The sequence below is a fragment of the Ruditapes philippinarum genome, unplaced genomic scaffold (genome assembly GCF_026571515.1).
Source record: "Ruditapes philippinarum isolate M1 unplaced genomic scaffold, ASM2657151v2 ctg1491_1_1_1_1, whole genome shotgun sequence".
NCBI lineage: Eukaryota > Metazoa > Mollusca > Bivalvia > Venerida > Veneridae > Ruditapes > Ruditapes philippinarum.
The window spans coordinates 491,476-517,154 of record NW_026855724.1 but is presented as its reverse complement, the minus strand read 5'-3'; the positions used below and the strand labels follow the sequence as shown (position 1 = coordinate 517,154).

General features: G+C 34.4%; 3 protein-coding genes across 4 annotated transcripts; 2 read left to right on the top strand and 1 right to left on the bottom strand.

Moving 5' to 3' along the window:
- The first annotated feature begins 655 nt into the window (after window positions 1-655).
- Window positions 656-6,642, top strand: LOC132744219 (uncharacterized). Its single transcript, XM_060732852.1, has 3 exons — window positions 656-781; window positions 1,852-2,510; window positions 3,655-6,642. The coding sequence occupies exons 1-3, from the start codon at window positions 664-666 to the stop codon at window positions 6,640-6,642; spliced, it is 3,765 nt and encodes a 1,254-aa protein (XP_060588835.1). The 5' UTR covers window positions 656-663.
- A 423-nt stretch (window positions 6,643-7,065) lies between these two features.
- LOC132744230 (uncharacterized) lies at window positions 7,066-12,824 on the top strand. The gene is made up of 5 exons (XM_060732873.1): window positions 7,066-7,177; window positions 7,701-7,815; window positions 8,396-8,811; window positions 9,554-9,625; window positions 10,319-12,824. Exons 1-5 carry the CDS (start codon window positions 7,133-7,135, stop codon window positions 10,475-10,477), a joined length of 807 nt encoding a protein of 268 aa, XP_060588856.1. The 5' UTR covers window positions 7,066-7,132; the 3' UTR covers window positions 10,478-12,824.
- A 13-nt stretch (window positions 12,825-12,837) lies between these two features.
- On the bottom strand, window positions 12,838-21,488 carry LOC132744229 (uncharacterized). 2 transcript variants are annotated; one of them, XM_060732872.1, is made up of 5 exons: window positions 21,336-21,488; window positions 19,096-20,596; window positions 17,707-17,860; window positions 15,826-15,958; window positions 12,838-15,104 (listed from the first exon to the last, which is right to left on the bottom strand). In XM_060732872.1, the coding sequence occupies exons 2-5, from the start codon at window positions 20,592-20,594 to the stop codon at window positions 14,272-14,274; spliced, it is 2,619 nt and encodes an 872-aa protein (XP_060588855.1). In that variant the 5' UTR covers window positions 20,595-20,596; window positions 21,336-21,488; the 3' UTR covers window positions 12,838-14,271. The 2 variants fall into 2 exon arrangements, with proteins under 2 accessions (XP_060588855.1, XP_060588854.1); XM_060732871.1 differs by lacking the exon at window positions 21,336-21,488 and adding an exon at window positions 21,125-21,300.
- Between the last annotated feature and the right edge of the window lie 4,191 nt (window positions 21,489-25,679).

Here is a 25,679-nt window from a genome sequence, read left to right as displayed (position 1 = left end):
TTTTATTTAGACAGATGAACTCAGTTTTCTGTTTAAACTTCAGATCACACCTATTATATGTTTTATTTGTTTTCCTTTGCAACTCTATATACATGTAGGTTAGTGCCTTTGTGAATGTTATTACCAGTACATCTATTAGATTGACTTCAAACCACTTGCCCCTCACCACTGTGGGTTCGAATCCCGACAGGGACTTTGGATTCTTTCATGCGAGGAAGCTATCCAGCTAGCTTATGGAACGTCGGTGGTAGTACTCAGGTGCCCGTTCTTGCTTGAAATAATACATGGAGGGGCACCTGAGGTCTTCCTCCACCAGTAAAGCTGGAACGTCGCCAAATGACCTATACTGTGTCGATGTGACATAAAACCCAAAACAAAACTAAAACAAAACAAACAAAAAAAACAAAAAAATATCTATTTGAAAAATGTTGTTTAAAGCAGAAAGTTTTAGTGGAAATTTGTAAAAATCTATTGATTGGATTAAAAAGTCACAGAAAGACAAGTAAATATTTATTAGTCCCCCTACAGGTTTAACTATTTACTATGATAATTGCTTGTTATAAATAAAAAGTCCTTGTTATTAATCATAATACACAAATAGATATGATGCATGTAATTAACTATGTCATTAAAACCAATTTTCTCAACTAGGTAAAGACAGGTATGTATGTAGTTAGAACAGAGACTGTCCAAGACACAGAGAAAATTTGTAGAATATTTACATCAGCACCCAGAATAACTCCTGCCACTACAGCAGATACAGATATACTGGTACCCAGAGGTAGGTTTTCTATGTGTGTCTTGTATGTTTCATTAGTTTACTAGGCAATCCAATTAATGTAATAAGCATGGTTACATTAACCAAAATAGTGTTGCTGATAACTGTATAGCAATAAAAACATTCAGTGAAAACCTCATACAAAGATTGGACACTGGAAGACACTGCTATATGTCAGAACCATACATACATGTGACTTTATGCTCTGAAATTCTTTTACACTTTTTAATTAAAGAAATCCTCAGCACTTTTTAGTTTAATGAGAACTAATTTCCAAAGCAGAAGCGTTACCATATTGAAAAAAAAAGAACCTGTACCATTGTATATTAATTCAATTCTATTAGTTAATTACTGAAGAACATAACATTTAATTAATTGTTAGTTTGTTAAACACTATGACACTGTGCATTAAGGTGAATTGCTCTCGCCATTATCATTGCCCAACAAAGACTATTCTTGCGTAAAATCTGCACTTCCAGGTTTTCATGAATGGAAAAAAAACAACATTAATGGATAAAATCATTGAAGCATTATTGCACATTTTGATATGCGTTACTCCATGTTAAAATAGCTGACTGCATTGTACCAAATACTTCATTGTCAAAACATATTCATGTGTTTAAAGTATTAGGAAAAAAAACTGTTTGTTTGTTTGTTTGTTTTTTTTTTTTTTTTTTTTTGGGGGGGGGGAAAATAGTGCTTATGCACCTTTTTCATGCATTAACATCTACAGATTCCCTTGACTTTGTTAGATCCCTTCTCCTGCAGGCTGTCCTCATGCTTCTACAGATGTTAATGTACAAAAAGTGACTTAGCCCTCTATTCCATTTCAAGTTAAATAAATTTACTTATCAAGAATATTACTTGACTACTTAATTGCAAATGAAATGATTATGTACAAAAAGTGACTAAGCCTTCTATTCCATTTCAAGTTAAATAAATTTACTTATCAAGAATATTACTTGACTACTTAATTGCAAATGAAATGATTAATGACTGAGCAAATTACATTGCTATTTTTCTGTAAAATGTTATGGTAGTATAAAATGTATTTATACTTTATATTGCTACAGTTAGGAACAGAGGAACTTCCACCCCAAAGAAGCCAAAAAGGACGGCAACAATAACAAGTAGTGACGGTCAAGATCATATTTCAAATGGACTATATGATAATGAAATATCTAGAGTGAGGCATCTGTCAGCACCACATTTTGGTGTTCAAGACAAATTTGATGATAATATCACCCCTACTGCTTTGAGAAAAACAGACATTCATTCTCTTTATTCAGAAATGAATAGTTTGTCTTTACCTGTGTATTCCTGTGAAGGAAATGTAGATAAAAGCACACCTGTAGTTGGTCATGTTATAAACAGAGGCAAACATAAATCCAACAAAGACAGGAATGGTGAGAGTTCTCCAAGACAAGTGAAAATACAACCATTTTCTGGTCAAGGTCATTGCCTTGGAACAGGATCTTCAGAAAACCATAAACAATTTGGTTTAACAGGTGATAGAAGTAAAAACAATGTACAAAGTGCAGCTGTAAATACATCAGTCATAACTGGAAGGCCAGGATTGGTAGGAGGTATGTGGAACAACCAAAATAATTCAGATGGAGGAGGAAGGAACAGTCTTTCAAATGAGTTCAAAGCAGTTATTAATGATGTAGAAAACTCATATCATCATACAGATTTTGTTGATTCTCAGAATGAAGATGAAGTTCTAAAAGAGGTATTTTACCATTACTTGTTGTCTTTTTTAAAAAATTTTGGCCAAGTTGCACAGGGTGCAAACCCGGGTGATAGTATGGTGAATGGCGGGTGGCGATGGGTGGGAAAAAAATTTTTTAGTGACAGTTTATTAGCAACAACTTATCACAGCCTCTTGATATTTGGTATACAGCATGGCCATGTGGTCCCATACAATGGGACTCGATTTCAGGTCTTTCGCTCATCCACTTCCTGTCTACCGATTTGGTTAAAATTTCAACATTAATGGTCGATGGTAGAAAACTTTTGTCACATCACAGCCTCATGATATTTGGTATACAAATGCAACCAGGCCTTTTCTGTCTTTGACCCATTTTTGAATGATTTAAATGAACTAAGTCTAATATTGTTAAATAAATGAGATGGAGTGGGATAGCTTGGATTATAATGGAAAGCTACATACATTACATGTATATTATAATGTTAAAGTTGATAAGGGAGGCCAGTGTAATAAATTGAGAAGAACATGCTTCTGTCTTTTGATACTTATTTTTCAAGGCGAGGCTGAAAGGGGAGAGGCTTGCTGCACTTTACTGCACTTTTTTCCTTGAAATGTCAAATTTAAAAGTTCATCTTAAATTCAGTTTCAATGAAAGAAAAGTCAAATTGGCAATTTGACACACAAGCTACAATGCGTATTATTTTCTGAACAAAATCATTTGCTCAGTTATTTAACAATAATCTGGCAAAACAAAGTAAACATTTACAAGTTCTCCAAGAAAATCGTTTAGCCTTTGCAATCAAACAGAACCTGCAACAGTTTCAGTTTTGCTGTGTTGGGCTTTCTTTTCTTTTGGATTCTGTTTTTCTCTATTTTGTTATGTTGTAATATGACTTGTGCATCGGTGATGTCATTTGTGACACAAATTATGTCATCACCTCATTTATTTTGGTATTTCTTTCGTAATGGGCGGGGCTTATTTTTTTATAGCAAGTAGTAACCTCCTATCAAAAATAGTTATCACGCAAGTCTAATTATAGTCACCTGATTTTATTTATCTTATTGACAATGAAAGCTAAAATATTCATTGATTTACTTGAAATGTAGGAGAAAAAAGTAAAGTAATGATCAGTAACTTATGCACAAATTCATGTCATATTTACAGATTTTAGCAAAGAGCGCAGCAGAAGCCAGTTTAGTAACAAGCGAAGCATATTCCTTACCCAGGCAAACTGAGCTTGGCATTCATGAAATGGTGAGTGCTGCAAGTTTACCAGAGGAAGAACAATTAAAGCATGTGCTTGAAATTAGTAAATCTCAAACAGGAATTTTAAAAAATACAAACAAGATACAAGCTTCAGTTAATATCGAAAAAGACCTTGATAATCTTACTGAAGATGAGATGCTGAAGCATGCTATTGAAATGAGTATGGTAGATGCTGACAATGATTTACAAGGATATGCTGAAACGTTATTGCCTTCAGATGATACAGAGGATGTTATTGTAATACAGGACACAGAAGAAGATCAGGAAAATACAGTTTCTAAAATGAGTTTTAAAAGAACACCAAAGAAAAGAAAAAATAAAATAGAAATAGATGGACAAGAAAAAAATACTTTTAATAGAACTCCTTGTAAGAGAAAAAGAGATAACTCTCCACAAAGTTGTGTAGATCTTATTGAAGAAATGAGTGAGGAAGATCAGTTGAAAGTAGCAATAGATCTGAGCATGTCTCAGATTATAGAAGAGAATATATGTTCAGAGAGGGAGACAAACACAAGAGACAATATATCTGGCCCAGATGAAAGGAGTAAGGTTGGATCTGGGGCAAGCTTAAGAGTAGGAGTCAGTCCATGTAAGAAATACAAATTTGAAAAAGATAATGTAGTCCCTGGAGACAATATAAAGAGAAGTAATTTGCAAGATGTTGTTGAAATAATTGACATACCTTTGAAAAAGGAAAATGAAACTTCAAGGAATGCTACAAAGAGAAGTACAGATAAAAAGGTGAATGTAAATGAGCAAGGGCAGATTAACAAAAGTACAAGTGGACAATGTACAGTGACAAAGAATGGGTTGATTCCTGTAGCAGAAAATGTTAATAACATAGCCAATATTGAAGTGATTGAAATTGATTCTCAAAATTCTCAAGGAGATGAAAAGGTTGAAGTTGATCTTGTAAGTTCTTTTAATTCAGATTCGGAACTGGAAAAGAATGCTTCAAAACGTTTGATGTCTATAGAAAATGAGGGTAGCTGTGGTGATATAAAGTTAATAACAGGTTCTACAGCAATGTCTGATCCTGGTGAAGATGAAAGTTTAAATTCATGTGACACTGGATTGTCCCTTAAAGACAATAGTGATAATGCTGTTTGTGAGGAAACAGTTTCTACAGAAATGTCTAATCTTCATGAAGATGGAAATTTGGTTTCATGTGACACTCAATCATCTCTGAAAGACAATAATGATGATGTTGCTTTTAAAGAAATGGCTGGTATTGAAAGGTCAAAAGATATAGAAGACAGTGATTTTATACCCCCTTCACCAGAAAGAAACAGTTTGTTAAGTAATTCTTCCCTCTCACAGTCTTTCTTTTCTAAAACACCTGAAAATGTAGGTCATAGAATTCAAACTTTAGAAATTGAAGTTGAGAAAACCTGTGACAAATATATTTTACCCGATGTGCCAACAAACGATACAGTATTTGATAATATTAATTCTAGTCAGCAAAATTGTGATGATGTACATGAGAACATCACAGCAGATGAAAGAAACAAAGATTTTGAAAGGGGAAATAATGAGAAATCTGGTGATGAAAAGGATAAGTTTGATTTAAAGACAAGTTTATTTTACCATAGCAGTGATTCAGAATATGAAAGTGAAGAAGAAATGTTTGATGAAAGTCATGATGATTGTGTGGATGGAAATGAAGAGAAAGAAAATGAGCATTTGAGTGAATGTACAAAAGTACCTGCTGTTAGTGGTAACACCTCTGACACAAGCAGTTCCCACAAGAGAGAATACAGTAACTTATTAAGTGATGACATTGAGGCTGAACATGGAGCAGAAAGCAGAGATGTAGATAGTGATTTTTTACAGACGTTTAAAATAGAAAAGGAAACTAACATTGAAGAGGTTGATGATAATAAATATTGCATTGAAACCTCAAATAAAAAAACTGATAGTGAAAGTTTAATAATAAACAAAACGAAGAATATAGAACCAGGATTAGAAATTAAGCAAGAAAAAGTTATAATGGCAGGTGATGAAAACCATGCAGATATGTACGTAGACATTGATGAAGTTGATAATCTAATTGATTACCAGCCAGATTCACAAGATATTGAAATGATGAAAAGGGAAAGTGATTCTGAAGATGCTTGTTTTAGTGATCTAGAGGAAAACTCTCAAGAGAGAAATGATCCTGATTTTTTGCCAGTGATAGGAAAACCAAGGAAGATGAGATATAGGCAACTAAAAGAAGAAAGTGAACAGTTATTCATACAAAAAAGGAAGAATATGGATTCAGAAAAGTTAAATAGTGAAACCGATATAACATGTAAAAATGAGCATGAAAAATGTGATCTGACGGCAGATGAATTGTATGCAAGACAAGTACAGGAGGATCTTGATCGAGAAGCCAATCAGCTTGAAGCACAGAGAGCATTGATAGATGATGCATATATTGCACGGCAATTACATGAAAGTTTAAATAAACAAACTTTATCTAGCTATCAGGATAGACCAGTTAATAATGAACAATATGTACAGTATGAACAGTTAATCAGTACATCAGTAAATTGTAATAGAGGAAATGTGAGCCATGTAAAAACATATGTGGAGAAGGAATCTTTAAGGAAAGGTTTAGATAGAGCACATGTAGAAGGTAGTGTAGATACTGTGAGAGGTGCAAGGATTGGTAACTCGGAAGCTCTTGTCAGAGAATTACAAAGGAGAGAATTGGAAAAGATTGACAGATGGAAGAAAATGTTATTAGAAGATGAAAAGTTGGCTAAAAGCTTGCAGGATATTGACAAGTTTAATACAGAGGAGGAGATAGGTATGGTGTTAAAATCAGATAAATATAATTACTTTTACTATAAGACACTCATATTTCAAAGACATTTAAGAGACCTTTTGTTAATGGAGTGATTCAAGTAAATTGTTAAAATTTCAAATAACCTTACAAACATAAAAAACTATATGCTTTTACCATTTTCTGATAAATTAATTAGTTATGTCCTTTGAAAAAATGAGTAGTAAAAAGGAGCAAGTTATCAGTCAACCAATAATCAAATACATGTACTATTGTTTTGTTACATTGTATTTTGTTTTTTAAGTAATGTGAAATCAATTCTTGGGAACATAGACTAAGCGTTTTACATTGAAGCAGGTCACTGCTTCCTAGGTGTCTCAACCAGTATTGTGGTTTGTGAGAGAATGAGAGTCTCATTTGGTAGGATTCAAACCAATAATCTGGGATTATAAATCTGATTTAGTAGAAACGACAGTGAACTCCTTTATTTTCATCAGTGTTATCTTACAAGTCTTGTCATATTTTGATGCTTCAGATCCTTCTGAAACAAGTCAGACACAGAAAAACAGCATTTTTTCCCAAAATGTAGAGCCAAGCTTTAAGAAAATGATGGCCCAACACAAGGCTAGCAAAGAGAAAGCCATTGCACAGGTAAGTTATTAACATGAACAAACAGATTTCTTAACATTTTATATATGCATTTATTGTTTTACTCGGTGGGAGAAGAATAGTCAGATTTATTTCAGGAAACAAATTTTAAACTTATCTCAATATAAGTGCTTGTTTCAAATGATTTTATTTTGAAATAGGAGTTAAGAGTAACTTATTTCTGAATATTCTAGTTTTCATTATGTTTTTTTATTTGTTTGACATCTATTAAAGATATTTAACAAGGTGAAAGTATAAAATTTTATTGTTATGTTAAGCTGCATTAGATTGTAACCTCCTTATTTGTATTAAAGTATTGGAAATAATACTTGCCTTAGGTTATTGTATTTGAAAGTGGTTAAGACTTTTACAGATCAAATAGATAAAATGTATATTTAGCTCATTTCTGCTATACAATTTAGCTCATTTCTGCTATACAAACTAAGCTAATTTTTAGTCTTTTTATGTACTTGATTAGCCAGTTGATGTTGATCTAAAATGGTAAAATGTGTAATGATGTTTCTAGCTTCAGGAGTACAGGGCTCTACAAATGAGAAGGTTCCAGGTGTCACATGGAGGTTTACCACACAACACTGTATCAACACAGCATAGTTATAGCAATAACTCAAACAATGATGATGGTAAAACACTAAAACTATCTTTCTTAAACTACAAAACTTATTATGCCCTGACTTTCTTAGGGTTAGGACATGTAAATTTGCTCTTCCACGTCCATTACACTAACCTGCTGTCATGGTGTCCATCAACTGACTGACAATACATGGAATAAGGGTGCATTTGTGTTGTGTGAACACTGTAGCTCTTTGCTGGCTGCTTTTATTAGATGACTATATTGTATGAAGTCAATAACAGTGACTTCAAATGAAAAAATTGATTATATTAACTTTCTGTGTTTGCTAATTTTTTACACTTCATAATTTGATTATTCATAAAGAACAGTAATTTATGTTTTAAGTATTTATTTCTAGCCCTTTTAGAAAATATATTATGTATTCCAATACATTTATATACTTGAAGCCTATTATATCTTCACCACTTCTGATGTTCTAAGCAAAATAAAATCAAGTAGTAATGCTTGGATAAAATACATACTGTATAAAGTTTAATTAGAAAATGTTCTATTAATTGGTCACAATATTTGTTATCTATGAATTTCTGTTTAAATTTGCTGAAATCATATATGCCTCATTAACTTTGCAGTAATTGTTTTGGATGAGCCAACTGACTTTATTATACCAAAGATTTCTGGAACACCTTACAGAAATACAAGACCCAATATAAATTGTCAGGAAAGCAGGACACATTTTGTTTCAAAAACTCATGGCAGTGGAACTGAATATCAGTATTCCAAACATAGTGCAACCAGTCAGTGTGACGATAGTCATGTGATCAAACCTAGCCAATCCAATTCTTTATCTGGAAGTCACATGTCCACTTCTAACCAATCGAAATACATGTACCATGAGAATGATCACATGACAGAGGTTAACCAATCACAGTCTAGTGCTAACAAACATTCAAATGTTACTTGTGGTAACTGTGGGGAGAAAGGACATAACAGAACATTTTCTAGATGTCCCAGATATCACACTGCAGAAGAAAGTGCTAGAAGAGAGGTGCAATATATTTACATTATCTTGCTTTCTTACAAATAGTATGCATTAAGTATTTAAGTGAGTACAAATAACATGAAAACCCAGATGAGGACTTACAATTTTTTTAAATGAGAACATCAATAGTGAAGTATAAACACAATTTTCTGGAATAAATTTTATTGTAACTTTGTAAGTCATACAGTGAAAAACGTTTTTAGCTTTTATGGATACGGGAAGGCAGTCAGTGATATGCACTTTCTCACACTGTATCAATAATTTTCATACCATTACTCCTGGTGGTATAGTATATCCAAAATTTATGAAATCTGACACGAGTGCGCTTACTGTTTGAACTATTATTTCACTAAACATGTAAGGGGTGTCCGTGGCTGAGTGGTTCAGGTTGTTGACTTCAAATCACTTGCCCCTCACCGCTGTGGGTTTGAATCCCGACAGGGACTTTGGATTCTTTCATGTGAGGAAGCTATCCAGCTAGCTTACGGAACGTCGGTGGTTCCACTCAGGTGCCCGTTGTGCCTGAAATAATGCATGGAAGGGCACCTGAGGTCTTCCTCCACCAGTAAGGCTGGAATGTCGTGATATGACCTATACTGTGTCGATGTGACGTAAAACCCAAAACAAACAAACAAACTAAACATGTTTATTATTAAAGGTTTTTTTATTTCTTCTGTTCAAGGCTATTCAGATTGTCATTTTTTAGTTATCCTAATCATTAACTCTCGATTAATGTTTGATATTTTAGGCAAAGTTGGAGAAACAGAGGCAACAAAAAGAAGAGAAACAGAAACAAGAAGTTGAAACAATACATATGTTGGTATGTGAACATTTCCAATTCAAATTATTGTAAATTTCATAATAATTTGGGGGGCGTCCATGGCCGAGTGGTTAAGGTCGTTGACTTCAAACCACTTGCCTCACACCGCTGTGGGTTCAAATCCCGACAGGGACTTTGGATTCTTCCATGTGAGGAAGCCATCCAGCTAGCTTACGGACCGTCGGTGGTTCTACTCAGGTGCCCGTTTGTACATTAAATAATGCACCTGAGGTCTTCCTCCACCAGTAAAGCCAGAACATCGTGATATGACCTATACTGTGTAGATGTGGTGACGTAAACCCCCCCCCCCCCCCCCAAAAAAAAAACAATAATTTGACCGTCTTTTTACCATTACACTTAGCTGAATATTGTGAACTGACCATTGTTAAATTAATTAAGTATTCACAGTATCAAGGGACTTAATCTATACAAATTTATTTTGGTTTGATTGTGTTGGAAGCTTTTGAGCTTTTTGAAACTGTCTCGAATCCATTCCTGGAACCAACCAGTACTAAGCAATAAATGTAAAGTTTCTTTCTCATGGAAACAAGGGCTTGCCCCTGACAAGGTTTGAAACCATGCAGTCAGCAATTCTTAAATTACTAGTCCGACCCGTTGACCACTCGGCCACCCTGCCACTCTATATGAAAGGAGATATTTTTTCTTTATAATTTGCCTTTATTTATTTGTCAGTCTGAGCACCGGCGTGTACTGGAGGAGATGACATCTCAGATACAAAGAGAGATGGGTACCATCCAGAATAGGTTACAGCAGAGAGCAACTGAACTCGAATCACAGGTCAATTCAAGAGTGAGGAAAATTGAAAACGCCAACAAAAAGAAAAAGAAATGACTTTATTCTTTACACCTATTCACTGTCATTTTGTATCTCCTAGGGAGGCATGTAGTTTTTAAATTGTTTGTCCTTCTGAATAGATGTTGCAATAGAATGTTGTTAACAGAATAATAGAACACTGAGATTCCTTCCATAACATTACAATAAGAAGTCTTTCTACAACAAAATGAATGATTGGGCCCTTGTATCAATTCTTTTATATGTCTGTCTGCTTTTTGTCCGATCATTCATGGATGGAATAAAATAAATTTAGGTAAATATGTTCCTCATTAAAACTATGTATTGAAGGCAATACCAAGGTTTCTAGCTCAAAAGGTTACAATTAGGCCAAAACAATATCCGTCCAAACTCATGATTTGATTGCAAAAATATGGTCTTTTATTGCCCAAGAAGCAGATCAGGCAAAAAGTCAAGGTCAAATACTTTAGAACATCGATGGTCGTGTTAGGTTATCACATCCCTCATTCATTGATCGTATTTGGAATATGTAGGTGTAAATTTGACAATTTGTCACGCCCAAAGGCCAGGTCAACTAGGAGAAAAGTCATGTCAAAATAGTACATTGATTGTTGTGTCTGGTCATTTCTCAGTCATTCATTCATGGATGTTTTTTCTGATATTTGAACATACTGAGTATGTCAGAATTTGTTAATGTTCTTTTTCTCTTGTTACACTATTGTAACCATGCCTTCATTGTTAGTCAAAGGTCATGGTTGCTATACTGGGTCCAGGCTAGGGACATTATTCTGATTCTTAGGACTAGTTCTTGTTTGCATATAATTGTTTTTAATCTTCTGTTTTTTATGCAAAGTCTGTTTTAGAAAGATATATACATGTAGTTCTTTTAACTGTTACACTGCTTCAAAAGTTATATTGGATTGTTTTTACTTTGTATTTAATTTTACTATTATGTTATGCTAGAATATATCATGACCTTTGAGTTGTTATATTTGCAAGTTATTACACACCGAGTCAGTTGCGTCAGTAATTAATGAGTAAAGTAATACCCAAAGTGGATATGTCTTTGATTGAGAAAATGTTATGTTTAAGTTTTTAGCTCACCTGTCACAAAGTGACATGGTGAGCTTTTGTGATTGCTTTTTGTCCAGCGTCCAGAGTTAAGATACTTTTCTTTTTTTAATGCGTTTATTTAAGGTCGCCGCCGGAAAGCCCATATGGGCCACCGTACACTCAAGTCGGGCCATCCTAGAGCGTCCCGCCGAGATTTTTTCGTCAATTTTTTTCCAGCTTTTATTGGTGGAGGAAGACCCCAGGTGCCCCTTTTGGCATTATTTCAGGCACAAGCGGGCACCTGGGTAGAACCATCGACATTCCATAAGCCAGCTGGATGGCTTCCTCACATGAAAGATTTCGACCCGACTGAGGATCGAACCTACAGCGGTGAGGGACCTGTGATCTCAAGTCAGCGACCTTAACCACTCGGACACGGAGGCCCCCCAATTAAGATACTAAGCATGAAATATCTTCAAAATGAGTGTCTACCAAGTTTGTTCAAACAAAAGCCCTGAGGTCAAAATTTGGATGTCATTGTTTTTCCCTATATGTGTATATAATAAACTTTAAGAGCTGGAGCTTAAATATTTGGCATGAACATCGTCTAGTCATTGTCTATCAAGTTTATTCAAATAAAAGCCCCTGGGTTAAAATTGGCCTATATACAGGTGAGCGATTTCAGGGCCATCATGGCCCTCTTGTTGTAAAAGTTCAAATGTATGCAAAACTTCAATATGATTAAGACAGATATGGTAAATGAACTAAGTATTTCTGTTTTAACTCCTGTGATGATGTCGCTTATATGAGCCGCGTCACGACAAAACCAACATAGTTGGTTTGTGACCAGCATGGTCACTGCCTCCGCGCAGTCTGATCAGGATCCATGCTGTTCGCTATCAATTTCTCTACTTGTTATAGGGTTGGTAAGCGAACAGCATGGATCCTGATCAGACTGGTCTGGATCCATGCTACTCGCAAACCCATTATGTTGGTTTTGTCATGAGGCGGCTCATATGTGTTACTAGAGGCATATTTATGCGTAAACTTCCATACAGTCTGATCCATTTCTATTTGTTGGTTAATTTACTCTAATATAAAGAAATCATCAAAAATATATGTTCTAATTAGGATAAGAATATCTCCATGTACAAATTCAGCAGTTAAAACTTTATTGATAACAAACAACAAATTTATTTGACTCTAATGATGTTTTTTTCTTCCCAAAGTATTGAAAAATTACAAAAATAAAACTTTATTGATAACAAACAAAAAATTATTTGACTCTAATGATGTTTTTTTTCCAAAGTATTGAAAAATTACAAAAATAAAACTTTATAAAAAAATTATTGATAACAAACAACAAATTTATTTGACTCTAATGTTGTTTTTTTTCCAAAGTATTGAAAAATTACAAAAATATGTATGGTGCTACACTGTTTAGATTCAAGTCTAGTTTTCATGTTTATTGATTTTTGGCTAACTTTTGCAACGAAAGAATAAAATAAACAAATAAACTCTTGACTTTATAGTTATGTTTTAATAATATTTTGATTTTTTTATAGCCAACTTTTTGTGAAGTGATTAATGCATAAAACAATGCTCTGAACAATTATCACCATGTCTATAAGGGCTAGCCAGGGTAAGAAAAAGCTTATATTATAAGCATCTCCTAAACCTCTCACTACAATGCACATAACATAGACGTAGATCGCTTGTATGTATGCACCACCTTGTGGTCCTAGTGATATACATACATGTAAATCATGAACGAGGTGTATTCGGAGTCACTTTGTTTATAGAGTGATAATCAGTTGAAATCTACACTGCCCGTCGTGTTCACCAAGTAACGTAAGGTTAATGAATAAAATAAATAATACATGTATATTCCTTTATTGAAATAACATTTTGATAAACCAGAATCCACAGGCACGAGAATCGAACATGGGAAGAAAATATATGACAAGATTTGTAAAAAAACCGTAATCTTAAATGTGTCAGAAAACAAATAAAATTGTCAAAACTGAGTTATTAATGAGTACATGTATTTAGCAAATTCAAATGATTTTGACCTGCACTCTGCTGACAAACGTGTATTTATCTGTATTTACGTACTAAATCTTTGTGCCGCAATTTGGCTACCAGGGAATTTTAGCAGAATGCGCGCATTTCCTGAACGGGAAGGGCCAGATACTTGGGGTCGGTCTCATTTGGAAGCTTAATACAAATGTTAAATAGTGATAAATGTTTAATTTGTCTGGACAATTGTTTTCACATCGGCCCGAGAAATGAACTTGCTCGTAGGCTCGAATCTGGACTTTCCGGCCTTCTCTTAACTTACAGTATATTTTAAGAGGGCTCTTATTTTACATTTTTTTGACACATTTAAGATGAACACAGGTTTTTTAGTTTCAATCTGGTCGTATTGTTTCGTCCCAAGTCCGAGACTCGTGCCTGTGCCAGAATCAGGCTTATATTGATCCGCCTTTGCGGTGCTCTTGATTTTAGTCAACATATCACTCGAAGTTTCCTTGTGCCTATAATGTTATAAAATCGTTATAGAACTATCCATTAACATTGTTTAAGTGTACATTATCTGGGCTATTTCTATATATAATTTTCTTATTTATATGCACTTTATATTGTGTGCAAGCCCGTTTGCACGACACCAAAACCTAATTTGAAATGAGGGCTTTGCCAATTAAGTAGATTGATGTCTTTATTTTGCGTTTAATAATATAATATTTGTTTGAAATGTTAAATGACTGATGAGAGTATAATTAATCAAATCCGCTATCACATCCTCCCCCACTGTCCCCGCCGCCGCCACCACAACCACCACTGTCACAGTCTAATACAGAAATGTGTAAATGGTCAACGGCAAAACTTGAAGAATCACCTGTTCCACTTTTTGTCTCTGTACCGGCATGACCAGTGCCAGAGCGAGCACCTTTGCTTGATTTTGAAGTATTAGCGCTCATATAGTACTTTCCATGACCCCCACAGGAGCCGCATTCTGACCGGCACTTGCGACCCCCGCAACCTCCACAACCGGCACCTACCAAGCCGGCTGAAAATTGCTTATGATTTATAGAAGTGCTGCCTCCACATCCACAACCGGTGCTGTTAGGATCATCCCCGTCCTTGCCCTGAAGTTTTTTCCACATATCCGCGTCACATTTTATTTCTCTTCCTCCACACATACAACATGTCATATTTCCAAACGTTCTACTTATATAGTAATTTGAAGGCGTGTTGCTGTGTAATCCTGAGGCTATCATGAACGGCATGGTATCATAGCTAACAACAGATACTGATTTATCACCTCGAAATAAACTTCCGGTCGGTTCTACCTTTTGACCATCTACATATCCTTCCGGTCTCGGTACACATAAAACATGTAAAAGAGCGACAGAAAATACAAGTGCAATATTTTCTGCTATTTCTTTGTTGGTTGCATCGATTTGAATAATGCTGCCAGTAATGTCGACTTCAAATCCTTCAATGGCCAGTCTACTACTTTTGTATTGGTAAATATCTATTATCTTGTCGCTTGAAAACTTGTAAAATCTTGCCGTAGGTTGTCCAGGATTGCCAAGCACAGCTCGTTCACCTGTAAAGAAATAATTTATTTTAAAACAACACACACGGACGCACAAATGAAACAAATTGAACCATATCAGCATTCAAGATTTGTATATTTATGCGTCTAACGGACTGTATTGCTCTGTACCCTTTACCTGATACAAATTATCATACTTTTATTCATAAATTGACCATCACATAGATTTGCAAGATTCCAACAAAATACTTTAATACAAGACATGCTTATTTTCAGCTCAATATATCAATTCTTATTTCTTTTAATAACACAAAAATGTACAGGTGGCCCATTAAACTGTGATTTCGGCGATTTTCACCATTTTCTCGTTTTATAATGTGGTGTGATAAAAAAGAATTTTACATTCGGTGACATTTCATCTTGTTCTAAAAATTAAAAATAAAAATCCACGAAGCGTGCCACAAACTCGCTCTTTATCATCTGTTTTACTAATATTCTTACAGATTAAATAATAAAGTACAATGTAGCAATTATTATCAACATTCTGAAACAGATTGATTAATGGTAATGGCAAATTACAAATGAAAACGTTTGTTAGAATTTGATTCTAACATGCCTTAGTTGATTTAATGCGAAAATGTTAAGCACTCATGCTTACGACCGTCATGGTCAATTCTTTTGGTTAATGACTAAGTATCAAAACTCGAAACGGTGTTAAATAGCCAATAAACACCACTGAGACCGATAATTTCCTAAATAATACAATTCGTACTTAGTTTTCCTTTGATGCCTCTTTTGAAATCTCTCCAACAACCTATAACGATTCCCCAGTCACCTTCGTTGTTCTTTATAAGGACGGCTCGCTCTCCTTTCTTCGGGTTAAGATTAACGTTAACTTCAGAAACCTGAAACAATGTATCATCATTGTTAGAACTTTGTACATTGTATAAAATCATAACTTTGTGTTTGCCACAGTTGCTGCCTTCCCACTGAAATAATTTGCGCATTATCCGAGTCATTGTGACAGTATATTAATATTTCAGATGTATAAAGAAAATCAAGTACTATTCATGACAATTTGTCTTCAATATTGTTGTTATATGTTGAAGATAAAATGACAGACACGTGACTTTCCCCCGTCGGTGATTGGCCTTATGCGATGCTCTGTTTTTGTTTGGGTCCTGCTGTGCTCCTTGCCGGCGGTCCTGTGCTGCTTGGTCGTGCAGGGGTTGCGTTCATTGAACGCCGCCCTCCTTGTTGATCTTGTTTTTCATATTCTATGTCTTTAGAATATGATGTATGTTGCTGTTACCAGTACATGGCATATTTTAGTAACAGACTATGATTAAAATATCTCATTCATTAAAAATAATATATGGTTTACTTTTACGTAGAAAGTATGTGTCTCTTACAATAGACCCGTTTCCACGTTTTTTGTGAAAAAAGTTGTTATCACGTGCAAGTGTTAGCAGTGTAATAGTTATCATGCACTTGTGTAAGCAGTGTATTTGTTTTTCAAGCAGTGAATTATTGAGTACTTGTGTTAGTAGTGTTGTTGTTATCACATACTTTTGTAGCAGTGTATTTGTTTTCACGTACTTGTGTTAGCAGTTGAGTTATAACGTACTTGTGTTATCAGTTGAGTTATTACGTACTTGTGTTAGCAGTGAATTATCAAGTACTTGTGTTAGTAGTGTGGTTGTTATTACATACTTTTGTAGCAGTGTATTTATTTTCACGTACTTGTGTTAGCAGTGAAGTTATTACGTACTTGTGTTAGCAGTGAATTATCAATTTCTTGTGTTAGCAGTGTAGTTGTAATCAGATACTTTTGTTAGCAGTGTGGTTGTTTTCATGAACGTGTGTTAGCAGTGAAGTTATTACGTACTTGTGTTAGCATTGTACTTGTTTTCACGTAATTCTGTTAGCAGTGAAGATGTTATCACGTACTTGTGTTAATAGTGATGTTGTTATCACGTACTTGTGTTAATAGTGATGTTGTTATCACGTTCTTGTGTTAATAGTGAAGTTGTTATCATGTAACAGAAAGGTTGTAATCACATACTAGTGTAAGCATAGGTAATTAGGTACAACTACATTGGTAAGGCTGTCAAAAAGTGCCACTTCTGCGGAAGTTGTTGCCACTTAGGTTTTCAATTAAATTAAGTACGAATACTTTAAATAGCTGAGAAATAAAACACCGCTTACTTGTACTGGCAGCTGTGTTATAGCTTGTGCTGGCAATGAAAATAGGCACAAGTACATGTGTAGGCTGATAAAATATAGCGCCACTATCTTGTACTGGCAGCGTAAGTTGATACCACTCGTGTTAGCAGCAGATTGGTAAATCTGTGTCACTCAATTGTATAGATATTATTCGGAAAATCGGCAAATGTCCATGGGTTTTCCATAGGTAATCCGTAGGTACAAGCTAACTTTTACCGTTATAGCTTCACGGTGCACAACCCGCCACAATAGATTAGACAACCTGTTGCGCTTATTTTCGAAGCTGTAACACTAAAAGTTTGTTTGTACCTACATATATGCTGGGTCTTAATGCGGTAGTTGGTCTATTGGCAGCAGAAGTTGTTGCCACTAGCTGTGAAAATGTGTACATCTACCATGGACAGGTGAGAAATAAAGTGTTACGTACCTGCGTTGGCAGAGGAAGTTGGTCAGAAGCAATCAGGTGAGCTACGGCAACCATCTTCTCATTACATATTACTTGAATCACTGACATTAACAACGGCTGGCTATGAATGACTGTAACTTCAACAGGCATTGTTTCTCCAGATAAACTCTTCAACCTGGTTAAAAAAATTATATTTAAAACATTATAAAATAATAAAGGTATTAAAAGCAAGTAGGCACATAAACCTACTACATGTACAGTGTTTGATAGACAAATTTAAGAAACTGCATTAACTATATTCGTTTGTACACAGAGTTCTGACTGATCTAAAATGCATGTATGGTCACCTTTATTCTTTCCATTCCATTACGCATTAAGGAAATCGAGAAAATATAAAATGTGTGTTTGTTTCTTTAAGGCATATTAGATTCTCCTACATACTGGCACTAACCTTAAGACGATCCCTTACACTGACAGACACTCATACATACTGTCACAAACTTGAAAGATACTTGTACATACTGACACTAACCTTAGCTTGTAAGACACTCCTACATACTGATCCTACGTACTGACTACATCTTTAAAGACACTCCTACATACTGACACTAATTTGAAAGGCACTAGTACATACTGACTACAACTTTACGGACACTCCAGACACTCCTACATATTGACATTAACTTTAAAGATACTCCTATATACCGACACTAACCTAAAAGACACCCGCACATACTGACACTAACTCTAAAGACACTCCTACATACTCACAACAACTTTAAAGACACTCTTACATACTGACACCAACTTTAAAAAAACCTACATGCTTTCGCTTACGTAAGACACTCCCACACATTCACATTTACTTTAAAGACACTCCTACATACTAACACTAACTTGAAAGACATTCCTATATATTGACACCAACTTTAAGTTCACTCCTATATACCGAGACTAACTTTAAAGACACTCTTACATACTGAAACCAACGTCAAAGACACTCCTACATATTGACACCAACTTTAAAGACACTTTTACATACTTACTTACTTACTTGAAAGACACTCCCACTCATTGACATTAACTTAAAGGCACTGTTAAATACTGACACAAACTTGAAAGACCCTAGTTTATACCAGCACTTACTTGAAAGACACTCCTACATATAATGTTTTATCAATATAGTCAAATACAATGTATATCTGCTAACAGAAGATAAAAAAACTCCATATAAAAATAATTAATCCACCTAATAACATTTCACACGACAAGTTATACTAGTACTCATAAACTAAATGCCATACTTTCATAGACAATCAGAGAACAATGAGCAACATAAAACTTGTATACAAATAAAGCGCGGTGAATGTATCGCTCTGAGGAAATAAAAATAAGTTAACAAACTCTTACCGATGAGTAGCTGTTTGACAAAGGTTGCTTGCACCTTCAGGGCGACTTTCTAGAGCTACCGGACCAAAGAGTTGTTGGACATCTTCTGGAATGGTAACTGTTTTATATTGTCCTCTCTCAAGAAAGATTTGTACATTGTTCCGCAGAAGCATTTGTACCCTGCTGACGTGTTCAAATTCAAGCACAGAGAAATAGCCCTCAATATTTAAAGATATATTGTTACCAAGCGTGATATTCTCTTGTATTGTTCCACCAGATTTTGCAAATTGCCTTTGATTTATAATTGGTAGTACATTCAATGTACTAGATCCTAGAAAAGTTTCAGATTTACAGCAAGCAACTCCCGACAGACCATATACTTCAAACCGAATGTTATCAGCAGTTTTTGTATCTAACTTGTAATAACCAACTCTTGTCATTTCTATAGAGTCGGGTGCTTCAGAAGAGGAAGTAAACCGGCAAGTTAAAGATAGCCATGATTTAACTATTAAGAACCCTTTACAGATTGACCCTGTCAGTTTAACACTTCTGTATCTATTTGAATCCCCAGATGACATTGTCAATATCAGCTTGTTCAAAGAAATTGTACATATTTTGTTTACTGACATGTATTCTTTATCAAAGTTTAGATGTAACAGATCATCGACAACATGTAGGCGTCCCTGTGGTGGTGTACCTCGGTACATTGCTCCTGGTAGTGAGAAATTCTCGCCGTAAAATGTCCTCCAGTTTTCACTTGTCTCCTTTCCAGCCATATTAAGTTTAGAATCTTCACTTCTATCGTTCACATTGTCGTCGTGGTTAAATAAGTAGCCAATTATCCTAACCATGTCATCTTTGTAGACGACAGGATTAAGCTGATGGGTGTGCCAGATGAGGTCTATATCATAACACGGGACAAGGAAGTCTTGCTCAACTTTAGTTTTAATGTATAAGAACTGTTTGTACCTTAAAACAGAATGTTCTAGAAACATGCCATCTTTGAAATGTGGTAACGACACTTGATAGTAAAACACCGCCTGTCTCCCTGCCGCTCCAATGATGTCGTATTTGAACTGTGAAGCATATTGTGGAGCACCATGTTGATCATTTGTCGTAGTGAAGACTATGTCAAAAGGTTCGGCTTGTGTTTCATACTTTTGTAACCAATATTGTCGTGCCTCGTTTTGTTTTTCTATAAATGAAGCCTGATTATGAAGTGTATGATTTATAGTTATGCCAACGATTGTCTGACAATCTCTCTCATATGCTTCCGGGTTTAACATATGACAATGCCAAACCCACTCTATGTCTAATGGAGCGACAAGACATTCGTCGGTATGGTCAGCAGCTAACGGTAGCCAAAATTTTTCATATCTGTAAACGGCTCGCTTCAGTACGTTTGTTTGTTTTAGTTCTGGTATATTTTCAATAGTTTTCAAAAACTGCAGATGGTACTTAGCTTGTTTGTATAAGTCCACATTAAAATGCAGTTTCTCGGCCTCTTCTTTGTTAGCCATGTCTAAATATAGAGACAAGATAAATCAAATATATTGTACATGCATATTAATGTCAGTTTTTTTTTAAAAAAGGGATGACATCTCATTTGTTACAACTACATGACAATTTGAACATCTTATGTGTTTTCATAAATGTGTGCCAAAAACAAATATCACGGGACATTTTTGGCATTTTATAAAGTTTCACTTAATCTCACCTTTCAAGTATTTCACGTGATTCCTCATCATAACAGATTAAAGGTCGACCTATTGATACTAAGATTTTATTTACACAATGTACACTTAACGTAAAACCACAACAGAATTTATAAATTCACGTGAAATCTTACGGCGCATACGGTACTCCGTAGAAAACCGAACCAATATATGATTATACATCAACACTTAAATGCGAAAAAATCGATTATTGTCTAGACATTACTTTTATTTCCCTTTAATTAAGCATCTTTATATTAGAATTAAGCCGCAATTAAGAAACTTTATCCACCAAATACATAGCATATATTATACATGAGGTGATATTATCCTACCTGTTAATAACACCAGGTAAAATTCCTCTATATGTCCAGCTGTAAATTAGTGAAATGCAAAAATAGATATTGAATTTTTGCATTTTATGCTAAAATCGATTATTTTCTTTATATTTATTTCCCTTTAAGCAACTTTATATTAGAATTAAGTCTCACATAAGATAGTTTATCCGCGAAATTGCACATATTATATCAGGTGATAACATCTTACCTGTTTACGCCAGGTAAACTATAGAGTCCAGTTGTAAATTAATGAAATGCTATATATAGAGATATTGGATTTACATTCTTTAGCTTGTAGTCTGTTAAATGATAAAATATGTAGTTCAGTTAGAAAACATTTGTTATCGCAAACACATATGTCCCTTATTAATTATATATAACTATTTATATTTAACTCAACTTTATCGAAAAGTTCACAGTTAAACTATAACGTTAGCAAGGTGGAGATTCAATACATAACTAGGTTGTCTTTAAATGGTTCAGTGACCGTTCTCCATTTTTAATACAATCTATTAAATAAACCAACTCAAGTAATATTACCATAAACATACAGGTGTTATTAAGTATAACGAATTGTTAATTAGACTATGCTACCTTGAAATCTTTAGTTATATGTCTGACATGCCCAAAGCGATGTTATCTAATATTTAACATGATGGGCTCAGTTTTTACCATTTTGTTCCCCAATGAATATAATGTTCCTTCGTACCGCCATCGAATATCTTCCGATTTCTCCGTACATTCCAGCAAGGGTCGTAGACTTTCGAACACTTTTCAAAGGAATTTACAAATTAAATTCATTTTATGGTATTTTAAGAATATCTTCATTTTCGGAAAATGAATGCAAGATGGATACCCCATTTGCTAACAGACGAACAAAAGAGAAGCCGTGTTGCAAATGCAAAAAGCTTCTCAAAATGTATACCAAATACTAGTATAACAAAAAGGCTTTCACCAACTTCTTTACTGGTGATACGACATGGGTTTACTATTTTGAGCCAAAGCGGAAATATTGAAATAGAATATGGGCCACTAAAAGTATTACCAACCGCCAACGCACTGTTTAAAAAAGTTTGTATGTGATTTTATTTGATAATAAGGGACCAGTAATGCAATTCCAGTACCAAAAGGCAGAACGGTAACCGGTAACAACAAAGTTCTACAAAAATGTTGTCCTGAAAAATTTAAAATCTTGCTACAAACGCCGCCGCAAAAGCACAGGAATCAAGGAACACCCCCTCTTTGGAAAGTCATCATTGATGATAAATTGATTTAGTTTCCATTTTGATGACGATTTCGGTCTATAAATCGGACATTATATCGACTTTCAAACAAGTTCCAGGAGTCAGGCATACCGGTCATGCCCCATCTTACACACATTTGTTTTCGTCACAAAAAGATTCAAATACATAAAAAGATCCCGTCTTGGTGACGATTCTAACTTACAACCTCACGTTAACACTATAGACCACTGAGTCAAATAACGGATTCCCTGACAGAATGTCTTGTTTAATTTGTACTTGTAGTAATGACAGAAGGTATGCATTCAACCGTAACATATATGGCATACGCACGCATGTGCTTTAGTAAATCAGATAGAGAGTTGAGCAACTACTACCTATTTTGCGATTATAATTAAGACAATTTTTGGGAACGATCATTAATTGCTTTTAATTCTTTTTTACGGTCGGTCAATACATTACAGATAAAACTTAAATCAAAATCTGTTCTGTTATATAAGTTTGATAAATTTATTTCAATATTCCATTGGACCAATATGGTCCATGAGGATAAACAGACGCATGATGGGTTATTTATTAGGTCTGAGAAGTTTGTACATGTGTATTACAAAATTCGTCATCATATGATTAAGCGTTCTGAATTATCATGCGTTGTTCTACTATGTGTCTCGATCGTTCAATTGCTCTGCAAAAGGTAGGTTTAGATCGTATTGTATGTGATTATATTTGACCTTGATGTCAAAATGCTTTGAGTTTCTTGGATCACACGATCCATATTTTCCTTGTGACTTTTCGAGATTCCATAGACAGAGAAGTGTTGTGACGTTAACGAAATAACGTGACCGAGTAAAGTCTTTGGTCTACCTCTGCCATAGGAAATATTGTGACTGTTTTATGTAAACACATGCCAAATGATGATTTACTTGTTTTATCAATAATTCAAATCTTTTGACAAATAAAAGAAAATATACAAAATTTGGGACCTAGATGTTACAATCATAACACCTTACTGATGCAAGACAAATATGAAAACTGATTATAGGATATCAAAATGAAGCGGAATATTGTAACTATTTTCTAAATTTGCCAACATCATTCCTTTTTTAAACATGAATGCATCTCTAACCCCAGATATTCTTCTTAATTATTTGATATACACTTCATCCACACCTATTATTGTAAAAATCATCATTACCTATGATATTTCTTCACCAACCCTATATTCAATTTGATGTTTACTAAAGCTAATTATAATTTCACAACTATGAAAACGTACCGGGGTTTTTATGTGCCGGAGAAATATGACATGAATTGCGTTGGTGCTCCCTGAAACCAAAACAAAACATACCTCAAGTGGTCCTTTTAGTTTTGGTGTTTTTTCTTCAAGCTAAAGGTCTTTGATTTTGTATATGTGTTTTGATACTTTTACTGGTAAACTGAATATTTTTCAACTTTATGAAATAGCAATGACATGAAAATTGATATTTTTTTCACAGTAACAAAAGGTCATAACTCATGTCAAGTAATATGACTATGTTTACATTTCATTTTTCCGTCAATAACTGAGTGAATTTGTTAACTCTTTTTAAAATTTGGACAATGTGTGGGCCCGGAGTTTTTGTATTTAACAAACATGTTCCTCTTTTCAGAAATATATATATGTTAACTGCTTTAAAAAATTATTGGAATGTGTTTACTTTGTATTTTATTTTACCATTATGTTATGCTTCAAATGTTCAATACCTTTAAATACATATGAGCAATGTATTTGACGTCAGATGCATTGGTAATTAATCAGTAAAATAATAACCAAAGTGAATATACATGTATATATGTAAATTTAAGCCTTTGATTGAGAAATTATATTAATGGTTTTGCAAATATAAATATCTGGAAGAAATTGAACCCTTGGAAGCATTAAAAACAGCAAAATTACATGAAAGTTGCAGACTCGATTAGCTTTAAGAATAAGGAAATCATCTAAAGTATTAATTCTAAACAGGACAGGAAGGTCTTCGCGCTTTAAAACAGCAATTAAAATTTTATTGATCACAAACAACAAATTATTTCAATTAAACATTTTTAATGCTGCATATACTTGAAAAAATATGTATGGTTTTGCAATGTTTAGAGACATGTCTAGTTTTTTGTGTATACTTTTATGGCACACTTGTAACGAAAAGACAAAAAAGTAACAATTGAATTTAGTTTAGGTTTTATTTAAGTTTTAAATTTTCATAAATGACCTTTTTGTAAAATGATTAAAACACAAAAGAAATGGAGTCTGAACAATTACAATGCGTATAAGGGCTAGTCAGGGTAGGAAGACAGCTTATGTAGCAAGCATCTTAAAAATCTACTAAACTACAATCCCTAAAGTGTACATGTAGATCGTTTGCGTGCATGCATCACCTTAAGTGTCTTTACAAAAGTTGTATAAGTCATGGCCCAGGAGTAAAAATAGGCCATTTTTCGGAGTCTTTTTGTTTATATGGAGTGATATAAAACACATTAAAATCTTCTTGTGGTTATAAATCATGTGTAATTTCTTAGTAGACCTGTACAAAGTTTTGCACTATTATGCATCTTAGTCAAATCGTCCCTGCCTTGTGGTTCACTAACTATCGTTAGGTTAATGAATATAAAACAAAGTTCGGACACGTTTCATGAGTTTGTCTCTTACCAGATTGAAATGTGATTTTTGGACACGTCTTCGAAGCCTTATTTCTATTGTCATATAGTCCAAAAAAAAACCTGTTTAAAATACATCATATGGGGTTAATCTTAGATCTATTTCATGTTCATATGCTATTTTGCATGTGTTAACTTCTATAAAGACTCGTTTACATGTAACCTTAACAACTAAATCAAAAATGCGAGCTTTGCTAATTTCGGACATAACCTTATGTTGCTTTGAATGATATACAATTTGTTTCAAATACCAAGTTACTGATTTTGTAGCATATTATTAATCAAATCCGCTATCACATCCTCCTCCACTGTCCCCACCGCCGCCACCACAACCACCACTGTCACAGTCTAATACAGAAATGTGTAAATGGTCAACGGCAAAACTTGAGGAATCACCAGTTCCACTTTTTGTCTCTGTACCGGAATAACCAGTGCCAGAGCGAGCACCTTTGTGTGATTTTGGAGTATAACTGTTAATACCATACTTTGCATGACTAGTCCCAAGACGAGCCCCTTTGCGGGGTTTTTTGGAAGTTTTTAAGTGGTTTTTTCCCCCCAATTTTTCCCCTATTAACAGTGCCAGAATTTTCCCAAATACCATACCTAACTTACCCACAAAA